Genomic DNA, 26,563 nt, shown 5'->3' with positions numbered 1-26,563 from the left:
CACTGTGACACCGATATCACCAGAGAGCTTAGGTCAGAAGACAATCTGTGTTAATGCAAAGAAAATTTAAAAAGTGTGCTGAAAGTGTTAAAAAATAAATGCATTATTACATGACAGCTTGAGACAGTGTGAACGAATGTGGCCTTTGTCATCTTTTCCTAGTGCTACCTTGCGCACATGTGGGGGGAGGGGGTTGTTATTTCATGTGTGGTGGGGTGGCGATGGGAATGAATAAAGGCAGACAGTATGAATTATGTACATGTGTAAATATGTATATGTTATGTGTGTGTATATATATGTATATGTTGAGATGTATAGGTATGTATATTTGCGTGTGTGGACATGTATGTATATACATGTATGTATATACATGTGTGTGTGGTGGGTTGGGCTATTCTTTCGTCTGTTTCCTTAAGCTAGCTCACTAACGCGGGAGACTGCGACAAAGTAAAAATAAAATAAAAAAAATGAAATAAGAAATCTTGTAGCATAAGCAATGTTACAGAAAATCCTTAAAGACCTTTAAGTTTCAGGATGAAATATCAAAATCACCATTATGTCACTAGTTAGCCAGCCCTACACACAAAAATAAAACATCAAAGATATAAAGAATATGGTGAGAGTTCATGTGTGGACACTTTTGGTGATATTTATGATCAGTCTGAACATTTTATTAAGTGAAACTGTCAGCATATCATGTAAGTGGTGACACTCCTGGGGATGATTTTGAAGCAGTCAGAAATTATCCTAAGAAGCTGAAAGTAAGCTGCATATACCATGTGAACAAAAATCCCTTTGGAATCCTGATGTTGTACATCAGTGCTTACTAAAATATTGGCAATACTAATCTACAGCATCTTAAGGTCCTTTGACAATACCAAAAGTTTTCAACATTAAAAAAGAGAATCATTACCTGAGAAAGTGCCTGAGTATACCCCTTTGCCATGGTGATGCATACTCTCAATTATGGCTCCCTGTTTCCTAACGCCACCAAAGCTATTATTGCTGCTGCTGTTGCTGCTGCTACTTGAGTTGTTGCTAAACCCGCCACTGCCGCTGTTGCTGCTGTTACTACTACTGCTGCTGCTGCTGCTGCTCCCACTGCTGCTGCCATTACCAGTGCTACTGCTACTACTGCTGCTGTTACCACCCAGAGAGCCGAGAGATGCTGCAGCCACCTCATGAGGAGTAACAGTGTCCTATAAAATAGCATCCAACTTAGTAAATTCAAGAATGAAATATTCTAGTGCTTTATATCCACTTATAAAACCAAGCCACAAAGATGAACTAATACAGGATAAAATGAAAATTTCCTTTCATACAAATATAACATTTTTAAAATGAATGAGAGCACATTCAAAGCTTGCAGAATCCAACAAAACACAAATCCATAGGCAAGGAACAGAAATTAATGATTAAAAAACATTATTGTCTCACCTCCTTTGGCTCTGGCTTTGATGTTAGGACTTCTGAAGAGAGCTGCTTTAGTGTCTGAGTTAGATTACGTGAAGCCTCGGCTAATGCCTTGGTGTCTAAGGAGGCTCTGGGGTCAGTATCCTCCCCCCTGTGTGGACACCCTCTGACAGGGAGTTCACCATCATATCCAAAACCTGATGGTGAGCTAGAATTTGACCCACTTGAGGAAGAGGAGGTGGGGCTATTTGGGGTGGATGGAGAGCCTGGCGTTGGCCGGTGATGATGGTGGTGGTGATGGTGGTGATGTGGGGGAGTGGCTAAGTATGGAGGTGGAGGGGATGACGGGGACCCACAGCCCATACTATAGTGATGAAGATGGTGATGGTGTAAAAGATTATGTTGATGATTATGAAGTGTTGCTGATGTGGAGGAAGGAGAAGAAGATGAGGAAGATAAGGAAGATGGAGAGGACGGGGAGTTTGCCCTAGTGGGTGTGTTAGATGCTGTGGAAGTAGAGGACATAGTTTGACTAGGGTTGATGGTCATGGAGGCTGGTATTGTGGACTGGCTAGACACATGAGCTGTGTGCACAGGAGAGTATCCTGAACAGGTGGTGTGAGGGGTATAGGGTGGCGTGAGAGGGTGGGTGTGTGTGGATGTGCGAGCAGCTCCTCCATGGTCATGGTTATGAGAGTGATTATGAGTGTGCGTGTGGTTATGTGTGTGAGAATGCGCATGTGCATGAGTGTGTGCATGGGTATGTGTGTGAGAATGGCTGTGTGTGGGTTGGAGGCGGGTCTTCCTTGAGCCACCAGGTGAAACTGTGGACAGCTGGAGTTGGATAAGCATCATATGGTCCCCAAGGCGCATTGTCAGATTCAGTGGAGCTTTGCCTGTTAGGAAGTCATTAACCTGGAAGAGAAGAAATAAATCATCCACCATATTCATCTTAAAATTCGGATCATTAGCAACACATCATATTTTTACGTTTACAAGTTACTTGAAAATGGTAGTGATGAAGCTGAAGTGTGTAAAAAATATTTTAATGCACCTGTTTTCACCTACAGCTCGACGATAGCTTACTGTGACAAAAGGCAATGTAGTACTGTAGAGTAACAGGTAAAGTGAATAGGGAAAGAAATTTGGTGGTAGGCCAGGAGATAAGATGGTATTTAGGCAGGATGTAAAAGATGTAGCTGGGTGAGGAAGTCCAGTGGTTGTAGAATAAGTAGCAATTATGATGAAGTTTACTTATCTGTATTACTACATACACACACATCTACACAGGAACTTACAGAAGCACCAGCCAGGGACAGAAGACCCTAAAAGTGTCATGAGGCATTCAAAGGATAAGAAAAAGATACTGATGCATGCAAAAACTACTTACAGTATCTAAGTTCAAAAACAGAGGCTCATCTTATTCCTAGACTAAATGAGAGTCAGCCTTCTCTATTAATATCAGCATGTTCTGTCCCACTAACTCCATCAATCTCTTAAAACATCCCTAAAGAGCACATGTTACCAGTGTGTGTGTGTGTGTGTGTGTGTGTGTGTGTGTGTGTGTGTGTGTGTCAAAGGTGAGAGTAAGGGACTTACCTGGCCATCGTTAAGGCTCTCCAGTGCCTGCATGACGCTCTGCTCAGGCCGCTGGGTCTGTGAAAGAAAGGATATATTGTAAGAGCTTCATTCACATTAATAACATGTGGCTACACATGGAAAGAGATCTAATTAATGAGACGGCAATCAAGTATAATAGAAAAAAAAAATATACATATATATATATATATATATATATATATATATATATATATATATATATATATATATATATATATATATATATATATGCAAATGACTGGGAGATGTATAAAAGAAAGAGGCAGGAGGTCAAGAAAAGGTGCAAGAGGTGGAAAAAGAGGACAAATGAGAGTTGGGGTGAGAGAGTATCATTAGATTTTAGGGAGAATTAAAAGATGTTGTGGAAGGAGGTAAATAAAGTGCATAAGACAAGGGAACAAATGGGAACATCAGTGAAGGGGGCTAATGGGAAGGTGATAACAAATAGTGGTGATGTGAGAAGGAGATGGAGTGAGTATTTTGAAGGTTTGTTGAATGTGTTGGATGATAGAATGGCAGAAATAGGGTGTTTTGGTTGAGGTGGTGTGCAAAGTGAGAGGGTTAGGGAGAATCATTTGATAAACAGAGAGAGGTAGTAAAAGCTTTGCAGAAGATGAAAGCTGGCAAGGCAGCGGGTTGATGGTATTACAGTGGAATTTATTAAAAAAGTGGGTGACTGTATTGTAGACTGGTTGGTAAGATTATCTAATGTTTGTATGACTCATGGTGAGGTGCCTGGATTAGCGGAATGCATGCACAGTGCCATTGTACAAAGGCAAAGGGGCTAAAAGTGGGTGCTCAAATTACAGAGGTATAAGTTTGTTGAGTATTCCTGGAAAATTTACTGGGAGGGTATTGATTAAGAGGGTGAAGGCATGTACAGAGCATCAGACTGGGGAAGAGCAGTGTGGTTTCAGAAGTGGTAGAGGATGTGTGGATCAGGTGTTTGCTTTGAAGAATGTATGTGAGAAATACTTAGAAAAGCAAATGGATTTGTATGTAGCATTTATGGATCTGGAGAAGGCATATGATAGAGTTGATAGAGATGCTCTGTGGAAGGTATGAAGAATATATGGTGTGGGAGGCAAGTTGTTAGAAGCAGTGAAAAGTTTTTATCGAGGATGTAAGGCATGTGTATGTGTAGGAAGAGAAGAAAGTGATTGGTTCTCAGTGAATGTTGGTTTGCGGCAAGGGTGCGTGATGTCTCCATGGTTATTTAATTTGTTAATGGATGGGGTTGTTAGGGAGGTGAATGCAAGAGTTTTGGAAAGAGGGGCAAGTATGCAGTCTGTTCTGGATGAGAGAGCTTGGGGTAGTGAGTCAGTTGTTGTTCGTTGATGATACAGTGCTGGTGGCTGATTTGGGTGAGAAACTGCAGAAGCTGGTGACTGAGTTTGGCAAAGTGTGTGAAAGAAGAAAGCTGAGAGTAAATGTGAATAAGAGCAAGGTTATTAGGTACAGTAGGGTTGAGGGTCAAGTCAATTGGGAGGTAAGTTTGAATGGAGAAAAACTGGAGGAAGTGAAGTGTTTTAGGTATCTGGGTGTGGATTTGGCAGCGGATGGAACCATGAAAGCGGAAGTGAATCATAGGATAGGGGAGGGGGCGAAAGTTCTGGGAGCGTTGAAGAATGTGTGAAAGTCGAGAAAGTTATCTTGGAAAGCAAAAATGGGTATGTTTGAAGGAATAGTGGTTCTAACAATGTTAAATGGTTGCGAGACATGGGCTATAGATAGATTTGTGCAGAGGAGGGTGGGTGTGCTAGAAATGAGATGTTTGAGGACAATATGTAGTGTGAGGTGGTTTGATCGAGTAAGTAATGAAAGGGTAAGGGAGATGTGTGGTAATAAAAAGAGTGTGGTTGAGAGAGCAGAAGAGAGTGTTTTGAAATGGTTTGGTCACATGGAGAGAATGAGTGAGGAAAGATTGACCAAGAGGATATATGCGTCAGAGATGGAGGGAACGAGAAGTGGGAGACCAAATTGGAGGTGGAAAGATGGAGTGAAAAAGATATTGAGTGATCGGGGCCTGAACATGCAGGAGGAAGAAAGGCGTGCAAGGAATAGAGTGAACTGGAATGATGTGGTATACCGGGGCAACGTGCTGTCAATGGATTGAACCAGGGCATGTGAAGCGTCTGGGGTAAAGCATGGAAAGTTTTGTGGGGCCTGGATGTGGAAAGGGAGCTGTGGTTTCGGTGCATTATACATGACAGCTAGAGACTGAGTGTGAACGAATGTGGCCTTTGTTGTCTTTTCCTAGTGCTACCTCACGCACATGAGGGGGGCGAGGGTTGTTAATTTATGTGTGGTGGGGTGGCGACGGGAATGAATGAGGGCAGACAGTATGAATTATGTACATGTGTATATATGTATATGTCTGTGTGTGTATACATATGTATACGTTGAAATGTATTGGTACGTATATGTGCATGGGTGGATGTGTATGTATATACATGTGCATGTGGGCGGGTTGGGTCATTCTTTCGTCTGTTTCCTTGCTACCTCCCTAACGCAGGAGACAGCAACAAAGTATAATAAATAAAAATGAATGAACATATATAGCATTAATGGAATGACCTTGATTAGGGCTTCAGCTATCCGTACTGTCTGCTAAAAAAAAAAGTGCAAAAAAATAGGAAAATATTATCTATTGTGAGGAATCAATAGCAAGAACCAGAACATGGTAGTCATGGACATGTGATATCTATGGTCCCCCTTCGCTGGTGATGGCTGGAACCAAGGCATATGTTACTGTCGTCCTGGATTACATTTAGCAAGCTAACCCATGGTCCCTCACTACCTTCACATGATGAGGAAACTGTAACTTTAACATTTCCACAGCCTCAAGAAGAGCTTTTACACTCATGTCATGTCTAACAGCATTACAAAAAATGGAGAAGACCCTGGTAACATGAAAACAGACAGAGGTGCCAACCCTATGAAATATATCCTTGTACATCACTAACACCAAGATCTAAGCAGGAGACTTGAAGTCATGATTCTTCTAAGACCCTGAGAACTACTTTTTATTTTTGCTGCTATCAATGGCCAGATTACTGCACACCCCACCTTCATCTTGTAAGCAGTAGTGAACAAATGATTACAGAGATCACAAAGGGTGTTTGTCAGACCCAAGTGGGCAGATAACCATGACAAACTGTTATAAAGCCGGTTCAATACATAACCTTACAGTCTTTCCTGTAATCCATTTACATAAAGTACTTATGCCACAGAACAAGTGAACCTAATCGAATCCAGAACAACAGCTACACACATGATACTGCTTGCAGCACATCACTTGAAGGGATGATGAACTAATGAGCATAGTTCATCTAAACAAACATCATCATCATGGAATAGTACTTTCCACACACAAAGATTCTTAAGCTTTTTTGTGCTACCTATCTATCTTCACTGACCACACTTGTGAGGCCATGCTTTATCTTTCTGCCTATCTATCCTCCTTAACTGTAACTGAGGCCCAGGCTTCCCACCATTGACATACCTTTCCATAACAAGAACAAAACATAGAGTTATGTTTCTCTGAATCACCTCTTCCTCACACACACCAAACCCGGAGAGAGTTAAGCTTCGTCACAAGCCATGTATCCTCCTTGCCTAGGTCGTACCAAGAAAGAGCAAGCCAGCCAGCCAGGTTGTCAGGGCACAGCTCTCCCCTACAGAGAGGGTTCACTCAACATTTCCATATATTCATCACATAAGTCCCATTCAAAAAGGCAGCAGCAGCAGCTCCATCAGGAGTACAGGCTCCCTCTGATCTCCTCTCTCGGAGGCAGCCGATCTCATTTCCCCTTCGCCCTAACAGACTCGTTCCCTTACAAAATTGGCGGGAGCGTCGAGGGATGAGAGGAACGGAAGGGGTGACAGCAGAAAAAGATGAGAAGAGATAAAACTGGGTAAGCGGGAGAGGAGGGGAACAGGTGGTCGAGGAGAGAATAAGGAGGTACAAAGAACAAGGGATAAAGGATGGTAGACAAAGGACCAGAGAGTGGCAGGGATATGCTGGAGGGAAGAGAGAACCAAAGAAGAAGAGATAGTATAAAGAGGGTAAGGAAAGAGATGGTAGATGGAGGAGGGTGGGAAAAGAGATGGTACATGGAGAAGGGCAAAGAGAGAGAGAGAGATGATACATGGAGAAGGGCAAAGAGGGAGAGAGATGATACAAGGATAGCAAGGTGAGAAATAGGATGAGGAGGAGGGGAAGAGAGAGATGGTGCATGGAGGAGGACAGGGAGAGATATGACACATGAAGGAGGGCAGGGCCAAAGATGGTACATGAAAAAAGACAGGGAGATATGTGGTACAGAGAGAGGGACAAAGAGGTAGAGATGGTACAAAAAAAAAGGAGATGGTATGAGGAGGAGAGCAGGTAGAGATGGTAAAAGGAAGGGAGGGAAAATGACGGTACAAGGAGTAGCGTAGGGAGACAGATAGTAAAAAAGGGGAAGGTAGGGAGAAAAATGGTATAAGAAAGCCAGAATGGCAGATGGTACAACGAGGAGGGCAGGGAGAGGGATGGAACAAAGAGGAAGACTACAATACAGAGGAGACATGATACAAGGAGTGAGGAGGACTGTTTATAACAAGAGGGAGGATAGAAAGAGTATGGGCAGGGATTGTGAAGTGCAGGATTGTATGTGTTGTAGAGGAAGAAGGAGGATGAAAGGACATATCAAGCTAGGTGTAAGGATGGAGGAAAGGAGGGCCAGCCAAATAACACCAAGAGAGGGTAAGATAACTATTAACTACTAACAAGTCCATCATAACAACTCGTAGAAGACAAAGCTAAACAGAAAAAGAAATGTAACATAATCTCACTCCTGGTGTGGCTTCAATGGCAACTAGAATCATGACGCCAGGTTTTCCCATTTGATTCTAATTTCTTTATCAGTAATGGAGATCACAATCATGGTGAACACACAGCGTCTCCTGGTAGAGGTGAGGTAAACAGATTCTCTAACAACATTAATATCAACAAAAGCTAGCTGGGTTGGTTGGTGATGGTCACTTAATCTCTGCAGCACAACACTGAAATCCATATGGCACCTGGTACAGAGTTCTCTCTCAACTGACTTACTGCTTTACTCTGTTTTCTTTGCAAGTGTATCATCATCACCATCATTTTTTGTGATTGCAGTCCAAACATCCCCCTATCCCTTCCACCCACCACTTACTTATACTTACTTTATATACATATATCAACATCAGTGGCAGGAGCAACTACAATATCTGGGACAAATGTTAGAAGTTGTACAGCTCGAAAGAAAATAATCAGCAATACAGTACACAAAACACGACTACTAGTAGATGGTAAGATCAGTAGACTACCATCAACATCAAAAGCTGCATCAGCAGCAGGAGTGGCCAGCATCCTCATCTCGTGCTGCCTCTCTCTCCTCTCCCCTACATCTTACTTTTTTATAAAGGGAGTCAAAACAAAGGCGAGGGTTCCCCCACCGCTAATCTATCGTCCTCCTGCTGCTGCTGCTTCTGCTTCTGCTGCCGCTGCAGCAGATGGTCTTACCCCACTTCTCAGAGTGGGGGAGAGACGAGGACAGACTAGCTGATGGCAGAAGCGAATACAGAAGAAGGAATGTTATGGAGACAGGATGATGGTGTTTGTGGTGCTTACACAGGTCATGACAGGTAGCACTAACGCCACAATCATAGGTCATGACAGGTCACAATGGGTACCACTATCAAAGATCACCACAGGTCATGGGTGATGACAGGTAAGGCTGTGGGAAAGGAAGAGCTGTACTGCAGGAGAGAATAATACCTCTTCCATCACCCATTTGCTCTCTTTTTCTAAGTGTAACCCCCCAACCCCATCCCATCCCCTTCACATCTCTCATCAGTATCTAAGAATCCCTCCCCATCCGGTAAAATCCTACCATCCTAATGCCTCTACATCTTGAAGGTGCCCCATCCTGTAGCTGTCCCAACCTCTCCCTCCCCATCCTGTGACCATCCCAACTTATCCCCATTTTAAAATCTTCTCAAACCCTTCCTGTATCCTGTATTCATCCAAAACCCCCCTATCTACCCTCCACATCCCCCAGTCTCCCTCTCCCCTGCTCCACAAGAGCCACCACCCCCCTTCCCTACTCTCTAACTCTCCCTACCACCCTCCCCAGGGGACCAATGCACGTCCCTGGCCTCCCCAATAAACACATTCAACAAGTTGATGGTCGGGGACGACGACTATTTAGGTAAACTTAGTTCCTAACTCTGATGGCGCCACTGTGTCTCCTCCTCCCCCTACTGTCCTCTCCCTCATTCCCCTCCCTGTCAGATCCTTCATCTCTTTGTTCCCACATCACACACTCATCGATGCTTCGCCCAATAATAGAATCATCTTCCCAGCAAACCCAAAATTCCATCCACCTTGGCAAGTTCAGGGACGTGTGTGTGTGTGTGTGTAGTAGATATGTATGGACACCATATGGATCTTAATGGGCTTACAGCAGCAGGCTGTTGAGTCAAAACAGCTAGAGAAGGTGTGTGTGTGTGTGCGTGTGTGTGTGTGGGGGGGGGGGGTGACTATCCTATGCGAGAGATACGTAAAGAACTCAAGGCATGAAATCCCAAGGTACTGATCGACCAATGCTTATCCTCCGTGGGTAAATAATGAAAAGGTTGTACCTACCTGCCTTAGGAGAGAGAGAGAGAGAGAGAGAGAGAGAGAGAGAGAGAGAGAGAGAGAGAGAGAGAGAGAGAGAGCTCGCCTCCTCCTCCTCTCACTATGTGTTCCGGTATCCATAATTACGTTCGTCCCCACTAGCAATCACCTTCGGTGATGTGCCCCCCCCCCCCTCCCCAACATTTTCTCCGCAGTGCTACACTGACCGTTGCGCGCTCTCTCTCTCTCTCTCTCTCTCTCTCTCTCTCTCTCTCTCTCTCTCTCTCTCTCTCTCTCATCCTTCAACCTTGCTACGTCTTTCTCCGACGTTCCTGACATCTTCCCGAAGGTGGGTTGCCTCGAAGGAAGGTTTTGACCTGTTGTTGTCGTCGTCCTCTCCCCTCACCCCCCTTCCGGAGGGTCTCGGGGTCAAACGCAACATCTGTATGAACACTGATGGTAAGCTAGTTAGAGAGAGAGAGAGAGAGAGAGAGAGAGAGAGAGAGAGAGAGAGAGAGAGAGAGAGAGAGAGAGAGAGAGAGAGAGAGCGTGGCGTGACCGAGGGCTGTGCCGATGGAACCAACGATCTACAGAACCATTACTCTAATCGCCTTATTCGAAGCACCTCCTCCAGGCAGCTTATCCCGGGCTGCTTCTTCTTCTTCGCTCTCACCACACTCCCGCCCGCTGGCGTCGCCGCACTCTCACCCAGCCCCGGCTCTCTCTCTCTCTCTCTCTCTCTCTCTCTCTCTCTCTCCTCACTTCCCCCTTCAGTCGTCGTTGCTCTGGCTACAGGATCTTCTCCGTCTTCCTAGGGAACCTTTCACATACCCGGCCTGCCTCTCCAACCTCCACAACACACCTCTCCCCCACCCCCTACCTCCCCCTGTTACACTCACACTCTCCCTCTCATCTCCCCTTCCCATCTGCTCCACCCTCGCTCCCCTCAGGAGCTCCCCTTCCTTCTTCCTTCTCGGCGCCCCCTTCCCCCTCCCGTCTCCTCCTCTCCCTCCTTTAGGAGGGGAGATTACGCTCCCTGTGGAAATCCTGACCCCTCCTCCTCATTTCTCCCCACAAACCACCCCCGTCGAACTGGAGATGCTCTCTCTCTCTCTCTCTCTCTCTCTCTCTCTCTCTCTCTCTCTCTCTCTCTCTCTCTGTATGGAATGATCATCGCCAACCGAACCCTTCTCGCCACCTTACTAAGTCCTTCCCTTCGTCGTCCTGATGGTCGAACCTAGTCAACACTGGCGGGCGGCCGGGAGTTCGTACGTCGGGCCGTAACCATCCTCGACAGAGTTTATTTTAAGGACTCCTTCCTTCCCTACCCTTCCCTTCCATCGTCTCCCCCCCTACTCCTCTCCACCCCTAGGCAACACCCTATCCGACGTGACGTACGCACACACAAACTTCCTCCCCATTCTGGGAGGAGCGGGTCGTCCAGGCGTTTCCTAGCGCACTTCGATGTTGCTCTCATCTTCGAAGTCATCCAGACACCGTGAGGGTAACGGCGACTCTCTTCACCAGCGGTTAACCCTCTTCCTTATGTCGTTGCCTCGTCCTTCCCGCAGCCCGGGATCCCCAGGATCGTACCAGGCAGGTCCCTCAGGGGATCCGTCGTGTGTGGGGGTGGGTGGGTCTCTCCTCTGCCCATCCAAATACTCCAGTCATAAAAGTAGTCAGAGGGATAGGGTCCAGGGGTCGTCCCTCGCTCGCCTGTCCAGTGGTCGTCCCTGGCTAGTTCGCAGAAGGTCGTCCACGGCTGGTCAAGTGGTCACACACACATACACACACACACCGTGCGCTGAGTTTTACTTCTCCAAACTTATCCATCTCGATGCAGTCGCTTGCTAACATCTTTACCTCTCCGTCCTCCTAACGCCTCTCCCTTCTCACCCACATACAACTATTTTTTTTCTTCTTCTTTCCCTTTTCCCTTCCTCTAGCCGGTGGCACTGCTCTACTCTTTCCTCCTCATCCTTCTAATCCCAGTCACCCTCCTAATCTTTTGCTCCTAATCCCGGTCACCCTTTGTAACCTTAATCCCAAACGCAGCTGAAATTACTTCGAACCCTCGTATTTCCAGCTCTCTCATCATCATCGCCTCCTCTCCTCTTCCCTCCGTTTATTTGTATATGATTCTTCGTCTCTCTCTCTCTCTCCCTCTCCCTAAATCCTTCTCTTCTGAGGGGAAAAAAAAAGTCTACACACCTTGTCATCACTTTCCTAATGTTTATTTCCTTGTTTTCTTCTTCTTTCCTCTTCAGTTCTACATCGTCTCAGCTGACACCGCGTTCATCCTTTGTTTACGCTCGCGAACACCTCGTCGTCGATATACCGCCTGCCTCGCTCCACAATCCTACACGTCGAGTATGGCCGAGTTCACATCCTACATTCTGAATTTACACCCACTGTACCGTCTGGTTTACACCAATATCTTGTGGTGTCTGTGTGTGTGTGTGTGTGTAGCAGAGGAGAGCGCCTCCTGTAGGAGGGGGGAGGCAAAGAAGAACCTCCTGCCCGTGGACACCATCTCCACCGTCACCCGAAGTGGGGGCGGGGGGGATATTTTCTTGCCTTTTGGAGATCATCTCTTCTCTCGTCTCCAAGAGCATGTCCACCTCTCCCCCTTCCTCCCACCACAGACTCCTCTTACATCCATCCAGCCATCTTCCTCCTCCTCCTCCTCCCCTTTCATCAATTCCCCTTCTTTCCCCATCGACCATCCATTCATCACACCCATCCCCCTGTCTTCCCCCTCCCTACCCCTCTACACTTCATTTCCCCCCCACAACACCATCAACCCCTCCACCCCCACCTTCCCATCCTCTTCCCCAAATCTACCTCCAACATCCCCCCCACTCTCTCTCTCTCTCTCTCTCTCTCTCTCTCTCTCTCTCTCTCTCTCTCTCTCTCTCTCTCTCTCTCTCTCTCTCCAGACTTCATCCTCGTCGTCCTCCCCCCTAACACACTCCGGGGGAAATCACTCAGCCTTCCCCCTTCCCTTCCCCTCCTTTATTTGATCACAGGGAAGGCGGAGTTCTCTGAGAGGCTTAATGCTACCTCCTCTTACTCTCCTCCTCCTCCTCTCGCTCAATGAACCCAAGGTGGCATCAGGTCAAAATTAAAGAGAAGTGTGTTGCCAGCCAGGCCAGACTAGCGTCAGTAAGTGTAGTTCAAGCGAGTGTTGGAGGGGGATATAACCGGACTTGCTAGCTCGACCGTTGAAGAAGCAAGAAGGAAAGAACTCTAACTAGAAGTTATTTACCTTCTGTTCAGAGGGTCATATGTCGTTTAAAAAAGACTTCGCCTCCCAACGAGAGGAACGGAACGGGAACGGATGATGAGGGAATAATAAACAAATATACACAGAGAGGCCAAAAATAATAAATAAATACATATACACCCAAACAAATTACTATCTATTAATTCATAATCGCCCCTAAAGATCCCATTTTCTTTTAGAAGTCCTGGTGTGACCCTAACATCCTTCTTTCCCCTGCATCTCCAAGGCTGCGCTACCTCCACTAAAAGGGAAATGACAAACTCCTTCGGAGTGAGGGGGTCCGTCGACGGCGCTGCTCTGTACGTCAACAGACGATGATACGCGGCTTTGGTAAAGGTGACTTTTCCCTCGCGGAGTAAACCCCCAGGCGAGCGGAGCCCTGTAACACCCGCAAATACATATATAAATACAGGAAAAACACACATCCACACGTCCATAAGCACACAGACTTACACAACCACCCTTTACCTCAACACCAACGTGCTATACAATATCCTAGCTATGTATAATCTCCAATGCCAAAACCGCTTCTCCTCCTCCTCCTCCTCCACACACAACACCACCACCCACACACCTCCCTCCCTCCCACACACACACACACACACACACACACACACACACACTACAACCAGAGGAGGCTACCTACCCTAGCACCTCACCTTCAATATGAATGCAACTTTGATCAAGCAGAGCTCCGTCGTACGCCAGCCAACGGGCCGGCCCCAGCCTGGGAGGCAACGGTTACAAACGCTTGTGTCACCAACACAGGAAAACCAGGAGGCCCACCTTAAAACAACGCACCGTGGATCGTACCTCTTCTGAGCATTTCATGCACGGAGATAGAAATTCAGAGAGCGTACATCAATATCAAATATCTAGTAATCTCCAAAAGCTAACGACAGATAAATGGTCAAGTATACATAGAAAAATGACAGAGCTAAGCTTTTGTTTTTGAATAGGGGGCCACCTGACGTACGTATGTATCATGGGTCAGCCAAACATGACGATCCTTCCGTATCGAAGGGCTTCGACCTCACCAGCTAAGGGGCCTCGAGACGAGACACAGTTCCTCACACATCCTGAATCAAAAGACAGTTTCGGAGGGCACGAAACGGCCTCGGAATTTAGACGAAGGTTGTTCCCTGGTTTCCGCGCTCACAACGCAAGACTCTGGCATTGTGGGGGTGGTGGTGTGAACGGTGCGAAAGTACGACCCCCCTGAGGTCGTTGTGACACCCCCATGATGAGAGACTGATCCCGACAGACCCATACACCACAACACCTCTCCAAAACTGACCACTGCGTCCTCTACCATGCTACCGGCGCTTCCCTTGCACAATCGACCTCCTAGACTTTCCCTCCCCCACAAACACACAGACACACAGACACACACACACACACACTAGGGGCTTGCTAGCCACCCCTCCCAAACCAAACACCCACATTCCCTCCGCCACCATCTCTCGCCAACGCCCCTCCGCCTTGCACTTTCTAGATCGGCCTCCTCCGCCCTCCGTCGGCCTCTGGAAGGCAAGCCCCTCCCCACACTCCACCAGGAGGGAGAGAGGGAGGGTGGTCGGTCGGTCGGTCGGTCGGGCGAACTCAGCTTTAACTTCAGCTTCCTACGGGACGCTGGGGGACGCCCACTCTCGCACCCACAGCGAGGCACAGTCACGACGGCGGTGGTGGGAACTACAGCATCCCGCGACCCCCCCCCGCTACAACCACACCGTCATCGACGCCTCCCCACCCACCACACCACTACCACACACCCACACCATCACGGGCGACCAGCTACAACGCCGCGTTGACTTTCGAACACTCTCTATTCGCTCCTCCCGTCGTCATCATCCGGGTCGCCATATCACACCAGACGGCGGGAGCCGAGCCATCACACCACTTGTTCCTTCCCCATCACGTTGTGGACACTTGGCTGGCTGACGATGGTGAGGCCGGCCGGCTGACGACGCAGGGGTGGAGGACCACGGGAACGATACGACGACGAGAAGGTCAATCAGGTCGACCTCCCCTCCCTCTCCAACACCAACCCATCGAGACGGCCAAGGTCACAAAACTGGAGAGGAAACAGGGGAAAGAAATGGAAGACATTCGATGAAGACGGTGACTGAGAAAGGAAACTGGAGGAGCAGGAAGAGGGAAGGAGAGAGAGAGAGAGAGAGAGAGAGAGAGAGAGAGAGAGAGAGAGAGAGAGAGAGAGAGAGAGAGAGAGAGAGAGAGAGAGAGAGGAAACTGGAGGAGCAAGAAGAGGGAAGGGAGGGAGGGAGAGAGGAGGAAAAAAAAAAACTTAAGTGATTCGAAGAGAATCATCATCCATTCTGCCTCACACGTCTTAAAGGCACCCTGGGAGCTAGCCGACCATCGTGTTCTCTAACGAGGCTTCGTCACTTCGCTCTGTCGCGTACCCTCGTAGGGTAAGGTCATCTTGGCTTGCCTTACTTACCCCTTAACCCTTAAGTTTCTCTTCTTCTCATATAACTAGGCTCGTTTGTCGTCCATCTTCTGACGAAGGAGCTGAAATGCGTCGCCACTGAACATCGTTTCTTTTTCTCTTTTTTTTTTTAACGTCCAGGAGCTTGGGTTCCGCCAGAGGGCTGTGCTGGGGGCACGTGACTCCTGAGGGTGACATCAGGTACTCACACACCAGTAGCCAACAAGGAGCCTTACTCAAGTCCTCGACTGCAGTCTCTGACAGACGCTTCTACCATTCCTTCACTTAACGTTTGAATTCTACTACTCACATCTGCGTCTCAACCACACACAGCCCACTTAGCTTCCCCGAAAAAAATAAACAGAACCAAAATATAATCACGATGTATTCTGCTGGGCTTGTAAATGAATTACATCTCGTCCATTAACAGTCTAGAGAAGAAATGCCCTGTTTCAAAATACAAGACGTAAGTTTGGGAGGAAAAAAAAAAAAGGATTTAACTCTGGGGTCGGAATTTCGGGACTATCATAGGTACTGATGCATACTGGTCGTAGACACGAGTCTCCCCGGGGGTCAAATGTTGAGATGCGAATCTCCCTCAGTGCCAGGGGTCAGGGAGGGTCAGTCATTTGTCTCTCTGGAGGGTGCCAAGTGAGGGCTACCCCCGCCCTGGAGGGTGGATGACAAGTGAGGGCTACCCACGCCCTGGAGAGTGGGACGGGAGGCGCCTCTCTCTCTCTCCCCGCCGTGGAGGGTGAGAAGAGAGAGACAGAGGCCTCTCCCCACCCTTGGGGGTGACAAGGCGGGCCTCACCCCGCCCTGGAGGGTGCCAAACCAAACGAAGCCTCCCCACCCACCTCAACACCAGTACTGTGTGGCACGGTCCACGTCAGATGAGGACCCGCCCACCCACACCCACCGCATCGACTCCCCTAACTGGCCCTTACCACTACCGGTCTCCCAGGTCCTCTCACCACCAGCACCAGCCTCCGTCGTCCACGTCAGGAGGCCGAGGGCACCAGCAGCACCGTCATCGTTAAGCGGCGGCAGTAGGCCCAACCGCTAGGTTTAGCGATCTCCCTCCTCCCGCTCTTGGCTGAGATTAGCGCGGCCATTGGCTGCACTTGTAGCGTGTGGCACGGGAGGCGAGGTGGGGCGGCGATGAGGGGCGCCCGAGGGGAGACAGATTGTGGGGAGAAGGGGGTGCGTGCTCCAGGGGGGGTAGATGGTGGTAAAGGAGAGGGAGATGGTGGTAGTGTTGGGGTGGCCTTGGTGGTGATGGGGAGCTATGAGGGGAGACTGGTATGGGGTGTAACAAGGGGAGTTTAGTGTGGGGTGCTCCAAGGGGAGATTAGCATGGGGTGTTCCACGGGAGGGGGGAAAGAGAGATGGTATGAGATATGACAATATGGTGTGTGTGTGTGTGTGTGTGTGTGTGTGTGTAGTCACCCCATTTTCTTCACAATACATAAGCTTGTGTACCACCAACACAACACACACAAACACACACACTAGCACACGCAAAGAACACATCAATCACACAGCAACGGAATATAGGTACAGAAACACACGCAAAGAACACATCAGCACATAACAGCGCAAATAGGTGAATATTTACACCTACACATCTAACAAAGGTTAATATAAAGACATGCATGTACACGCACGCACACACACACACACACACACACACACACACACACACACACACACAAGAAAAAAAACTGATATCAAGTCGAGTTATCGGGGCGATGAGCTTTTGTGTCTCATCAATTTGTCTTAATTGGTCATTACGTCACAGGTGGCGCCCTGCATCGCCCAGTCTGTCACTCTCATCTTGACACTGGCCAAGTGACCCGTGACCAACCCCCTCGCTCTTCAATGTCTTCAATTTGCCGTCCTTCTTGCCCCTTTCCTGCCGTTATGGGTCCTCCCCTTCCTCGTGGTCCTTTTATTGGTCTCTTTCTTCCCTTTCTTTCCTCTCTCTCTCTCTCTCTCTCTCTCTCTCTCTCTCTCTCTCTCTCTCTCTCTCTCTCTCTTGTGCCCTCTCCTCTTCCCTTTTTTTCCCTCCTCACCTCCTTCCTGCCGGCTGTCTACATCATCCCCTCCCCTCCTCTTCCTTGTCCTCGCTTCTCCTCCCTTGCCACGACTGCCTCCCCTCACCAGGCCAGCTTCCCCATCCCATCCCCTTCCCTTTCCCCTCCCCAGGGCAGCCTCCCCTCCCCTTCCCCTCATCAGGGCAGTCTCCCCTCCATTCCCCCCTCACCAGGGCAGCTTTCCCTCCCCTTCCTACGTCGGAGGGAAGGAGCAAGGGCGCAACACTCCCCCCTGGTGACGGTCGCAGCAGGGAGGCCCACGGGTATGCACCTGAACAAGCCAACAGTCAGGCCAGCTGAGGAGGCTCAGAGCTCCCTCCCTGCTTCTCCCATCCCCGTCCTGCCAAGCCAGCAGGCAGGGAGGCACACAACGAAGCAGGCAAGCAGGTCCGTGAGTAGAAACAAGAAGGCAGGCAGGCAGGCAAGCCTGCTAGGGCACAAGGAGAATGAGCAGGACTAACAGATACACACGCAAATAACAATAGACTGAATCCTACATCCTCCGTCCTTGATCCTCCAAGATCCGCCCTTGACCCTTACAGCATCTGTCCTTGATCCTACAACCAGTATCCTTGATCCTACACCGCCGTTCATAACAACTGCACAACCCTGTACAGCTATGTGCGACACCTGGTGGTGGTTCAAATACAACCCAGGTCACGTAAATAACCCCCTGGTGGCGATGGTACGACCCAGGGGGCCGTGGTGTCGGTGCGACAAGTCGTGCGGCGGGCGACGACCACTGTACTACCACTGCCTCCTGTGTTCCCCTACAGTGTGGACGAGAGGCTTCCCCACTCCTCCCGAACTGTAATTCGAACCACTGAAGTTATTACAAGTTCTCAAGGTGGGCAAGTTGCCTAATGTCCCCTTCAACCAGATCGTCCCGTCTCCCTTCCTTCCACCCTTCCGTCATCTCCAATTTAAACAGTTCTGTCTCCTTTCTCATCCTTACCATTCCTGGATCCTTTCCTTCCCTTCCCTCCCTCCATCCTCGTCGCCAGGGTGGCTCTACCTCCTCCTCCTCCCTCGTCCTGTTGTTGTCTCCCTCCGTCCCTCTCCCTCCTGTCGCCTCCACTCACGAATGATTATTACGTCACGCCACCATCCCATCCACTCACCTTCACCAGCGTCTTCAATCATGGGGCCTTCAGCCTCCATCACCTCCCTCCTCAACTAGGACTACACGACGACGCCTCCTGCTCCCCCTCTGCCTCTCACACACACACACACCCACACTCCTCACTTCGACTGTGGAGGTTCCTTCGCCCACTCTTCCCACGCATGATTGTTGTTACCTTTCAGTTTTCCATGTCTCGATCTCTGTACTTGACATATCTCGTCGCATCACCACCAGCAACGCCTTCCTCTTCCTCCTCCCTTACCCTTCGTCTCTGGAGAGTTCCCTTTTACCCCCACTTCCCTTCAAACACCACCACCACCACCACCATCCACCGTAATCCCCATCCTTATCCTCTCCATCAAGCATCTTCAACACGAGCATCCACCCCCATCGCCTTCCTCCACCCTCTCTTCCCCCATTATCATCATAATCACCACCACCGCCAACAATATAACCATTACATTCATCAACACCATTACGAACTCCATTATCTGATCCTCCTCGTCTTCATTCTTCTTTCTCTTTCCAACGCAGGCCTTTCGAGCTCCCTCGAGCCGCCTCATCCTGGGCCCCTGCTCAGCAGAATCCCTCCTGCTTCTGCTCCTGCTCCTCGCTGGCCTAACACGAGAGGGCAAAAAAAAAAAAATAACAGCCTGTGTGCCGGGCGAGGGGGACGTCTCCAGCAGCGGAGGCAGCCTCGCCCCTCGCCTCGCCTCGCCTTCCCCAGGCTGGTGTGTGTATGCAGATGGAGCCAGCACAAGGGGAAGAACAGGAGGGGGTTAGCCTGGACTTATGCTACCTCTCTTGCTTATCGCAGCCTTCTTCCTCCTCCTCCTCCGTTAGGGTAGCTGACGAGGGCTAATCCTGGGGGCTAGTCTATTCCATCTTGACTACCAACAATCTTCACAAAAATGTTCACTTAATCAATAACCAATAATAATAATAATGATAATAATAATAATAATAATAACAATAATAATAATAACAATAATTATTCACACATCTTCCATCGATCTCTGAGGCTCGCCCCCCTCTCTCTCTACACCCCCTCCTCCTACCCACAGCCGGGTGTAAGACCAAAGAACTTCCCTCCCCTCATCAGATGGGCCCCACGAGCGAGAGATAACCGATCAGGATCACCTCGTGTATATCTATCCAGTGTCCCTGGATCATAACTCCACTGGGTAAGTCCACTGGATGCTCTCTCTGTTTCCAGTTCTGAGGGCTGTAATGTCTCATTGTGGGGACGGATAATTGAAAATCTGCGACAAAAGGAAGCGAATGTGAGGCAAATATGAGGGTGTGAGAGGGGTATGAACGACTGTAAACGTTGGGGTAAGACTAAGGCTTGGCTGGGTTATGGGCTACAGAAGAGAGAGAGAGGGCTGAGGGCTACGGAAGGGGGGGGGGGGTGTTTACTGGATATGGGGGGCTAAAAGTCTACAGAGGCCATAGATATGGGTGTGAGTCTGACGTCAGGGCTTAAGAGGGCTGGGGTTAAGGACCTGGATCTCTCCCCAGAGCGTCGCCTGCTTAGGCGTCCGTCCATACCAGGTCTCCTAAGTCCGCCAGGTCCTGGGCTCCCTCCCTCCCCCGCTCTCTCCCTCACCCTGTCTCATTAATCCCCTCTCCTTTCTGCCCTTCATCTCCCCTCACTTCTCTCTTTCTACCCTAGTCTTCTGCATCCCTCTTTCATTAACTCTCTTTTTTCCCCCTTCTCTCCCTCTTCTCCTCCTCCTCCTTCCTCCTCTTGTGCGCATTACTCTCTCTCTTTAAATTTTCTCTCGCGCTGTGTCGCCTTCGCCCTTCTTCTTGCCATTACCCGTGCCTCGTTTCCCCTCGCCTCTCCCCTTCCTTTATGCCGTATCCTTCTGCTTTTCTCAATTAACTTCCTCCTCTCCCCTCTCACCATCTGCCTCACTTTTCTTACTAACTTCCCCGCTTCGTCTTGAAGCCATCATCCACTTCTCTATCATAACCCCCTTCCAAGCCACTCGACACCCCATCCTCTGTGTTGGTCTCATTCTCTTGACCTCTCGTCGTCTTCCCTCCCCCCTCTCTCCTTCCTCTTCCTCTTCTTCTTGTAACTCTTCCTCCACCCTCCCTCCTCCTCCTTTCACCCTTAAACTCTTTCTCCCTCAACAACAACCCCTCTCCCCCTCTCTCTCAAGCTTCCTCCCACCCTAAGGGAGAGAGGCTCCGAAGTCATCCAGCATCATCACTTAGGAAGACAGACAGCTGCAGTGATGATGACGAAGGGTGGTGATGATGGCGATGACTCCACAGCCGCAGCGGCCGATGAAGACGTCTTGGTAGCGACGGGGACGAAGACGACGATGAAAGGTTACTGACGATGATGGACCGGGTGGGGGAAATGGGGGGAATGGTGATGAGGGACGACTGTGCTTCGGGTGATGGTGATGATAGTGATGATGGGCATTATGGTATGGTAGGGTAAGCAGTTCCACATGAGGAGAAAGGGGAGGGTAGGAGGCCTGTCAGGTGGGAGGGTATGGTGTCCACCAGATATAACAGATCTATCATTTGAGAGGCAGGGAAAGATTACCCCATCCTCAATATACCCTCCACATTCTCTAGGTACCCTCCACATCCCTTGGTACCCTCCACATCAAGACCACTTCCCTCCATCTAAATGAGGAAAACCTACCTTACCCATGTCCTCTGTGTCTCTTACCCATTAACCCTTGCCTTTCTAGTGACCCCTTACCTTCACCATCGATTCCTGCCCTTACCCTTGTCCCTTATCTCCCCTATCGCCTCCCCTTCCCAAACGCCTTTTCTCCACTCATCAGGCCTCCCTTTCCCCTTATCTCTCCTACATGACCTTTCGCCCCCTTTTTAACCTCCCCGGCCTCCCCTTCTCCCCACACCCTCCCGCATCAACCCTTCTGGCTCTTCCTTCCTCCCAACCCGAGATCCTTCCTAGTATCGTCTTCACCTCCTGACCGCCCTAATAACCATCGGGGACCGGAGACCTAAGATGCTTGGCCCTCCCCAGGTCAATCACTAGGCTGACCTGGCACCACAGTGTGTGTGTGTGTGTGTGTGTGTGTGTGTGTTAGGTCATGGACGGTGGGTTGTGGGCAGGTGTTCCCAAATGGCCCTGTACTGTGTGGGCGTCTCTCTCGCGAGCTCTACGTGTCTACACTGGTGTAGTGTCAGTAGCCTTTGACTGGGACTGTGTGGACGAGGGAGGAGGGATAGCCAAGGCGTAGAAGTCTTCTTCTTCTTCTTAACAGGACTTTTGTCGGAGGAAAAAGAGGAGGAGGAGGAGGAGGAGGAGGAGGAGGAGGAGCAAAGGTCCTACTGGAAATCCCCTATGGATCTGTGACTTGTATAACAAGGGGGCGGGGGGGACGGGACTTGCGACGGGGACTGTTACAAGGGATAACTAAATGGGGACTTCCAACCGCGGGGACACCGAGAGACGTAGGAGGGAGGAGGAGGAGGAGGAGGGGTGGTGGTGGTGGGGTGACTTATGGTTGAGACTGACGGAGAAAATTATGTAGAATGGAATAGATGGATCCGGATGAAGGAAGGAGGCAGGGTGAGGGAGGGATATCAGGGCCTCCCCCACCTCAGTATCGACAATGATGGATGATGAGTTCCGTAATGATGATGGTGATGGTGGCGGTGGTGGTGAGGATGACGTAGAAGGGATGATGGAGAAGGGAGGAGGAGGAGGAGAAGTGAGGGATAGATGAGGATATGCGAGAGAGGAAGCGAAAGTGTAAGACTAGAAGGAAGGAAGAGGAGGAGGAGGAGGAGGAGTGTATGACGCGATGGAAGGGAAGATACGGGCAGAGGAAGAATATGGGGAAATAAAAAGGAGGTGGACGAGACAAAGGGGGGAAAAGGAAGGGGAAGAACGGGAGAGACAGGGGGAGGGGGTGGCATGAGATGCCTTATAGGGGAAGGGAGGTCTCAAAGGACAAGAAACAGTTGGGGGAAGGAGGAGGAGGAAGCGAAGGGAGGAGGGGAGAGAATGCCTAAGAGAGGGCACTGTGTGGGGAAAGGGGGAGGGTAAAGGAGGGGTTGTGGGTGAGGGAGACACGGGACACCAACAAACCAAGACGACCCACTGGGAGGGAACTCCCCTCCTTCCTCCTCAACCTTCTCCCCTCTCTCTCCTCCTCCTCCTCCTCCTCTCTTCTCCCCTCTCCCCTGCCCCTCAATCAATGAAGACGCCCCCTGCCCGAGGCAAGCTGGCGGCTCCTGGATAAAACACACTCTGGACCACGGTAACCAACCCCCGGGGATATTGGGATATCGAACCCAGACATCGAAGTATCGAGCAGCCAAGTCGATAACGGCCAGGGGTGGGAAGGAAGGGAGGGGGAAGGAGGCAAGGACCAAACACGTCTGGAGGAGGGGGATGGAGAAGGAGGAGGACGAGGAGGAGGAGAGGAGGAGGAGGATGGAGGGGGTTGTAATCCTTCTCCTTCCATCGTCCCGCTTCAGGGGACTATACCAGAGCGCCAATGACCCTCACAGTCCTAACGAGGGAACGACCTGTCTGACACCTACTAAGCCTAAGGGACCAGCATCTTAAATCCCTGAACCCTGGCGAGTAAATCACCCGGTAATCCTTAACAACCCTGCCTTCGACAGCCCTAGTTCTGCTCGTGATTAACAATCCTTGCATCCAAAGATTCGCGAATCCCAGCATTACACGACGCATTCGCTGACTAATCCTAATCTTTAAAGTCAATCGTACACTGGTATAGAGAACCTACTGCTTCTGGATAGTAAACATTTCCTCTCTACCATCTAAGTCTAAATCTTTCTGGATTTTAGATCGAGAATATCATTACTGTGCTCAAACAGATCGCCTCGTCATAGACCATAAGGTCTTCTGTCATCTGGCTTCCTCCGTGTACTGTCCTCGACAAAGACCTTAAAAGGTGTCTTCTGTCATCTGGCCTCCCCCCATGCACTGTCTTCGCCAAAGACACAAAGGCCCTCTCATACCTGACCCGCCTATGCACCGTCCTCGTCACAGACCATCGGGGTCTTCTGTCGTCTGTCTGTCCCACGTACTGTCCTCGTCGGGTCTCGCGTCACCTGGCTTTCCCACGTCCCCCCCACCCCAAGGCGTCCTATCCCCCGTCAGGTCGTCTGTTATCTGCCTCTCCCCACGTCCTCCTCTGTACACTCTTCAACTGGGGTCGACCTGCCTACCGGGCAATCAGACAGACGCCAAAGAATGACGATAGTGTCTTGGAACACCTACTGATCCCTCTCCCGCTTGCTGTGGAGTTCTTATCCACTCGAGTCCCCACCGTCTCATCTCGCCAAGGGCGTCGAAGAACATTGACGAGCCAGGGTCCCTACGTCCCACGGATCTCCATCTCTCGGCAACCCCAAAGTCTTTCAGTAGTAGTAGTAGTAGTAGTGGTAGTAGTAGTACTAGTAGTAGTGGTGGTAGTAGTAGTACTAGTAGTAGTGGTGGTAGTAGTAGTACTAGTAGTAGTAGTCTAGCTTCCTTGGAGAACACCAGCCTCCCAATTGCACCCCCAGCTCCCCAGCTGCAGTAATCTGGCCCTCCCAGCACCACTCCTCAGCCTTCCTAGCTGCACCACCCCTCAGCCTTCCCAGCTGCACCACCCCTCAGCCTTCCTAGCTGCACCATCCCTCAGCCTTCCTAGCTGCACCACCCCTCAGCCTTCCCAGCTGCACCACCCCTCAGCCTTCCCAGCTGCACAAGGGATGGTCTTCGTTACACGGATGAAAATTTTAACAGACCCTCTGATGATGATGATGATGGCCCGCCCAGAGGGGAATAATTCACCTCCACCTGCATTATTTCCTGAGTGAGATTCTTCACACCTGATCCCTCCATCCCCTCACCTGCCACACATCACCTGTGGCTCGTCCCTTCCACCACACAACCTTCTACACCACCACCACCCCATACCACACCCACTCTCCTCTCCTCCCTTCCTTCCTTCCTTCCTCCCTCGCTCATTCCAGGCCCCCCTCCACGTCCCCGTGGCTAGTTACCGAGAAGAGGCTCCATCCTCACCTCATCCTCCCCCCCTCACCTATGAAACCCCATCGCATCCACTTTCTGCGAACCAATGGAGACCTGACCGCCTCCCACCATCCACTTCATCCATACCCCCCCTCCTTCTGACTCCACATCTAACCATACCCCCCTCCTCCACATCCATATACCCAACTCTCTCTCTCTCTCTCTCTCTCTCTCTCTCTCTCTCTCTCTCTCCCCACATCCACACCACACCCGAACACCTTCCTTCATCACCCACCCACCCACCACCACACACCTTATCTTCTCACCCTCCCCCCCCCTCCACTTCTCCTCCTCCTCCTCCTCCTCCTCCCCCCTCTCCCATCCCCTAATCCTCGCCTCGTCAACTAACGTTAATTAGAAGACTCAAGTATTGGAAACCGTTGGCCAGAGCGTCCCTGTATTTCACCCCCTCTCCCCCCCCACCCCCCGGGGCTCCCGCCATGCTTCTCTGACGGGAGGGGTAAGGGGGGGGGGAGGGGGAGGATGGTAGGTAGGGAGGGAGGCAGGAGGGGAGGGGAGGGGCATTCGTCCGCCTACGTCTCTGGTGCTTTGTGGGGGAGGTGGAAGAGGAAGGGGGTGTTGGAGAGGGGGGGGGGGATGGTGGAGGGTCAGGTGCATCTGTGCAGGTGATGAGGGTTCATGTGTGTGGGGGGGGGAGGGAGAGGAGAGAGAGAGAGAGAGAGAGAGAGAGAGAGAGAGAGAGAGAGAGAGAGAGAGAGAGAGAGAGAGAGAGAGTGCGGTAGCAAGGGGGATGGGGAGGATGATGATGCCAAGTGGTGGGGAGCTAAAGGGAGGGGGGCAGCTTCTGACACCGGTGTCCCATGGGATGGAGCAGGACACACGAGACTGTGCTTAAAACATGGACACTGGGCGGTTCTGACACTGAGTGTCGGATGGGAGGAAAGGTTCAGGTAAGAGATAGCGAGGGTTCTGGCACTGGTGTGAGAGTGGGGAGAGTGAGTGAGGGTTCTGGCATGGTGTGAGAGTGGGGAGAGTGAGAGTTCTGGCATTGGTGTGAGTGAGGGTTCTGGCACTAAGGTTAGCGTTGGGAGAGTGAGAGTTCTGGCATTGGTGTGAGTGAGGGTTCTGGCACTAAGGTTAGCGTTGGGAGAGTGAGAGTTCTGGCACTGGTGTGAGAGAGGGGGGGAGAGAGATAGGGCACTGGCAACGCTGTATGGGAGGCAAGAGGGGAGTCATAACACTACAGAGGAGGAGGAGGAGGAGAAGAAGAAGAAGAAGAAGAAGAAGAAGAAGAAGAAGAAGAAGAAGAAGACACTCTATGTACTCTCCCCCCTCCCCGCACCCCCTATTCTGCCTCCTCCTCCTCCTCCTCCTCCTCACCCCGCCTCTCTACAAACACAGGCGCTCCCCCATCTCCTCCCACGCCACCACTCCCCCACCTACTGCCTTGGTAAGTACCTGACGAATGTAAGTCACTGACCTCTCCCACCCTTCCCCCCCGACACTTCCCCCACAGGAGGGGAAGTGTTGGGAGGGGGGGAGGATGATGGCAGAAAGGAATAAGTAATGATGTTTTCCCTTTCTGAACCAGCAACGTACACACACACACACACACACACACACACACACAAATATCTTATAATTCCCCACTGTATCATCCCCTATTCAACAACAACAACCCCTCTTTAATTCCCCCCTCCTAATCCCCTAATCAAAAGGAAATAAATAACGTCCGTACCGTTTAAAACATGAATAACAACGCACGGTTGTAACATGACTAACAACACGCGGTTATAACATCACTAACAACGCACGGTTATAACATCACTAACAACACGTTGTTATAACATCACTAACAACGCACGGTTATAACAACATGACTAACAACACGCGGTTATAACATCACTAACGACATGC

At 50.1% G+C, this 26,563-nt stretch overlaps 1 protein-coding gene across 3 annotated transcripts in view; it reads right to left on the bottom strand.

Moving 5' to 3' along the window:
• The window catches only part of stx (ubiquitin-like domain-containing protein stuxnet), a 267,919-nt gene that overhangs the window by 11,490 nt on the left and 229,866 nt on the right, over window positions 1-26,563 (bottom strand). For all 3 annotated transcript variants that reach the window (XM_071690153.1, XM_071690154.1, XM_071690155.1), the window contains 3 exons: window positions 3,013-3,069; window positions 1,438-2,328; window positions 914-1,199 (listed from right to left, as the gene is read on the bottom strand). In XM_071690153.1, coding sequence (XP_071546254.1) covers window positions 914-1,199; window positions 1,438-2,328; window positions 3,013-3,069 — 1,234 coding nt within the window. The remainder of the gene's footprint in view (window positions 1-913; window positions 1,200-1,437; window positions 2,329-3,012; window positions 3,070-26,563) is intronic.

This window comes from Panulirus ornatus, chromosome 48, assembly GCF_036320965.1.
Source record: "Panulirus ornatus isolate Po-2019 chromosome 48, ASM3632096v1, whole genome shotgun sequence".
Lineage (NCBI taxonomy): Eukaryota > Metazoa > Arthropoda > Malacostraca > Decapoda > Palinuridae > Panulirus > Panulirus ornatus.
The sequence above is the reverse complement of the archived record's forward strand: the minus strand, read 5'-3'. Positions and strand labels throughout refer to the sequence as shown.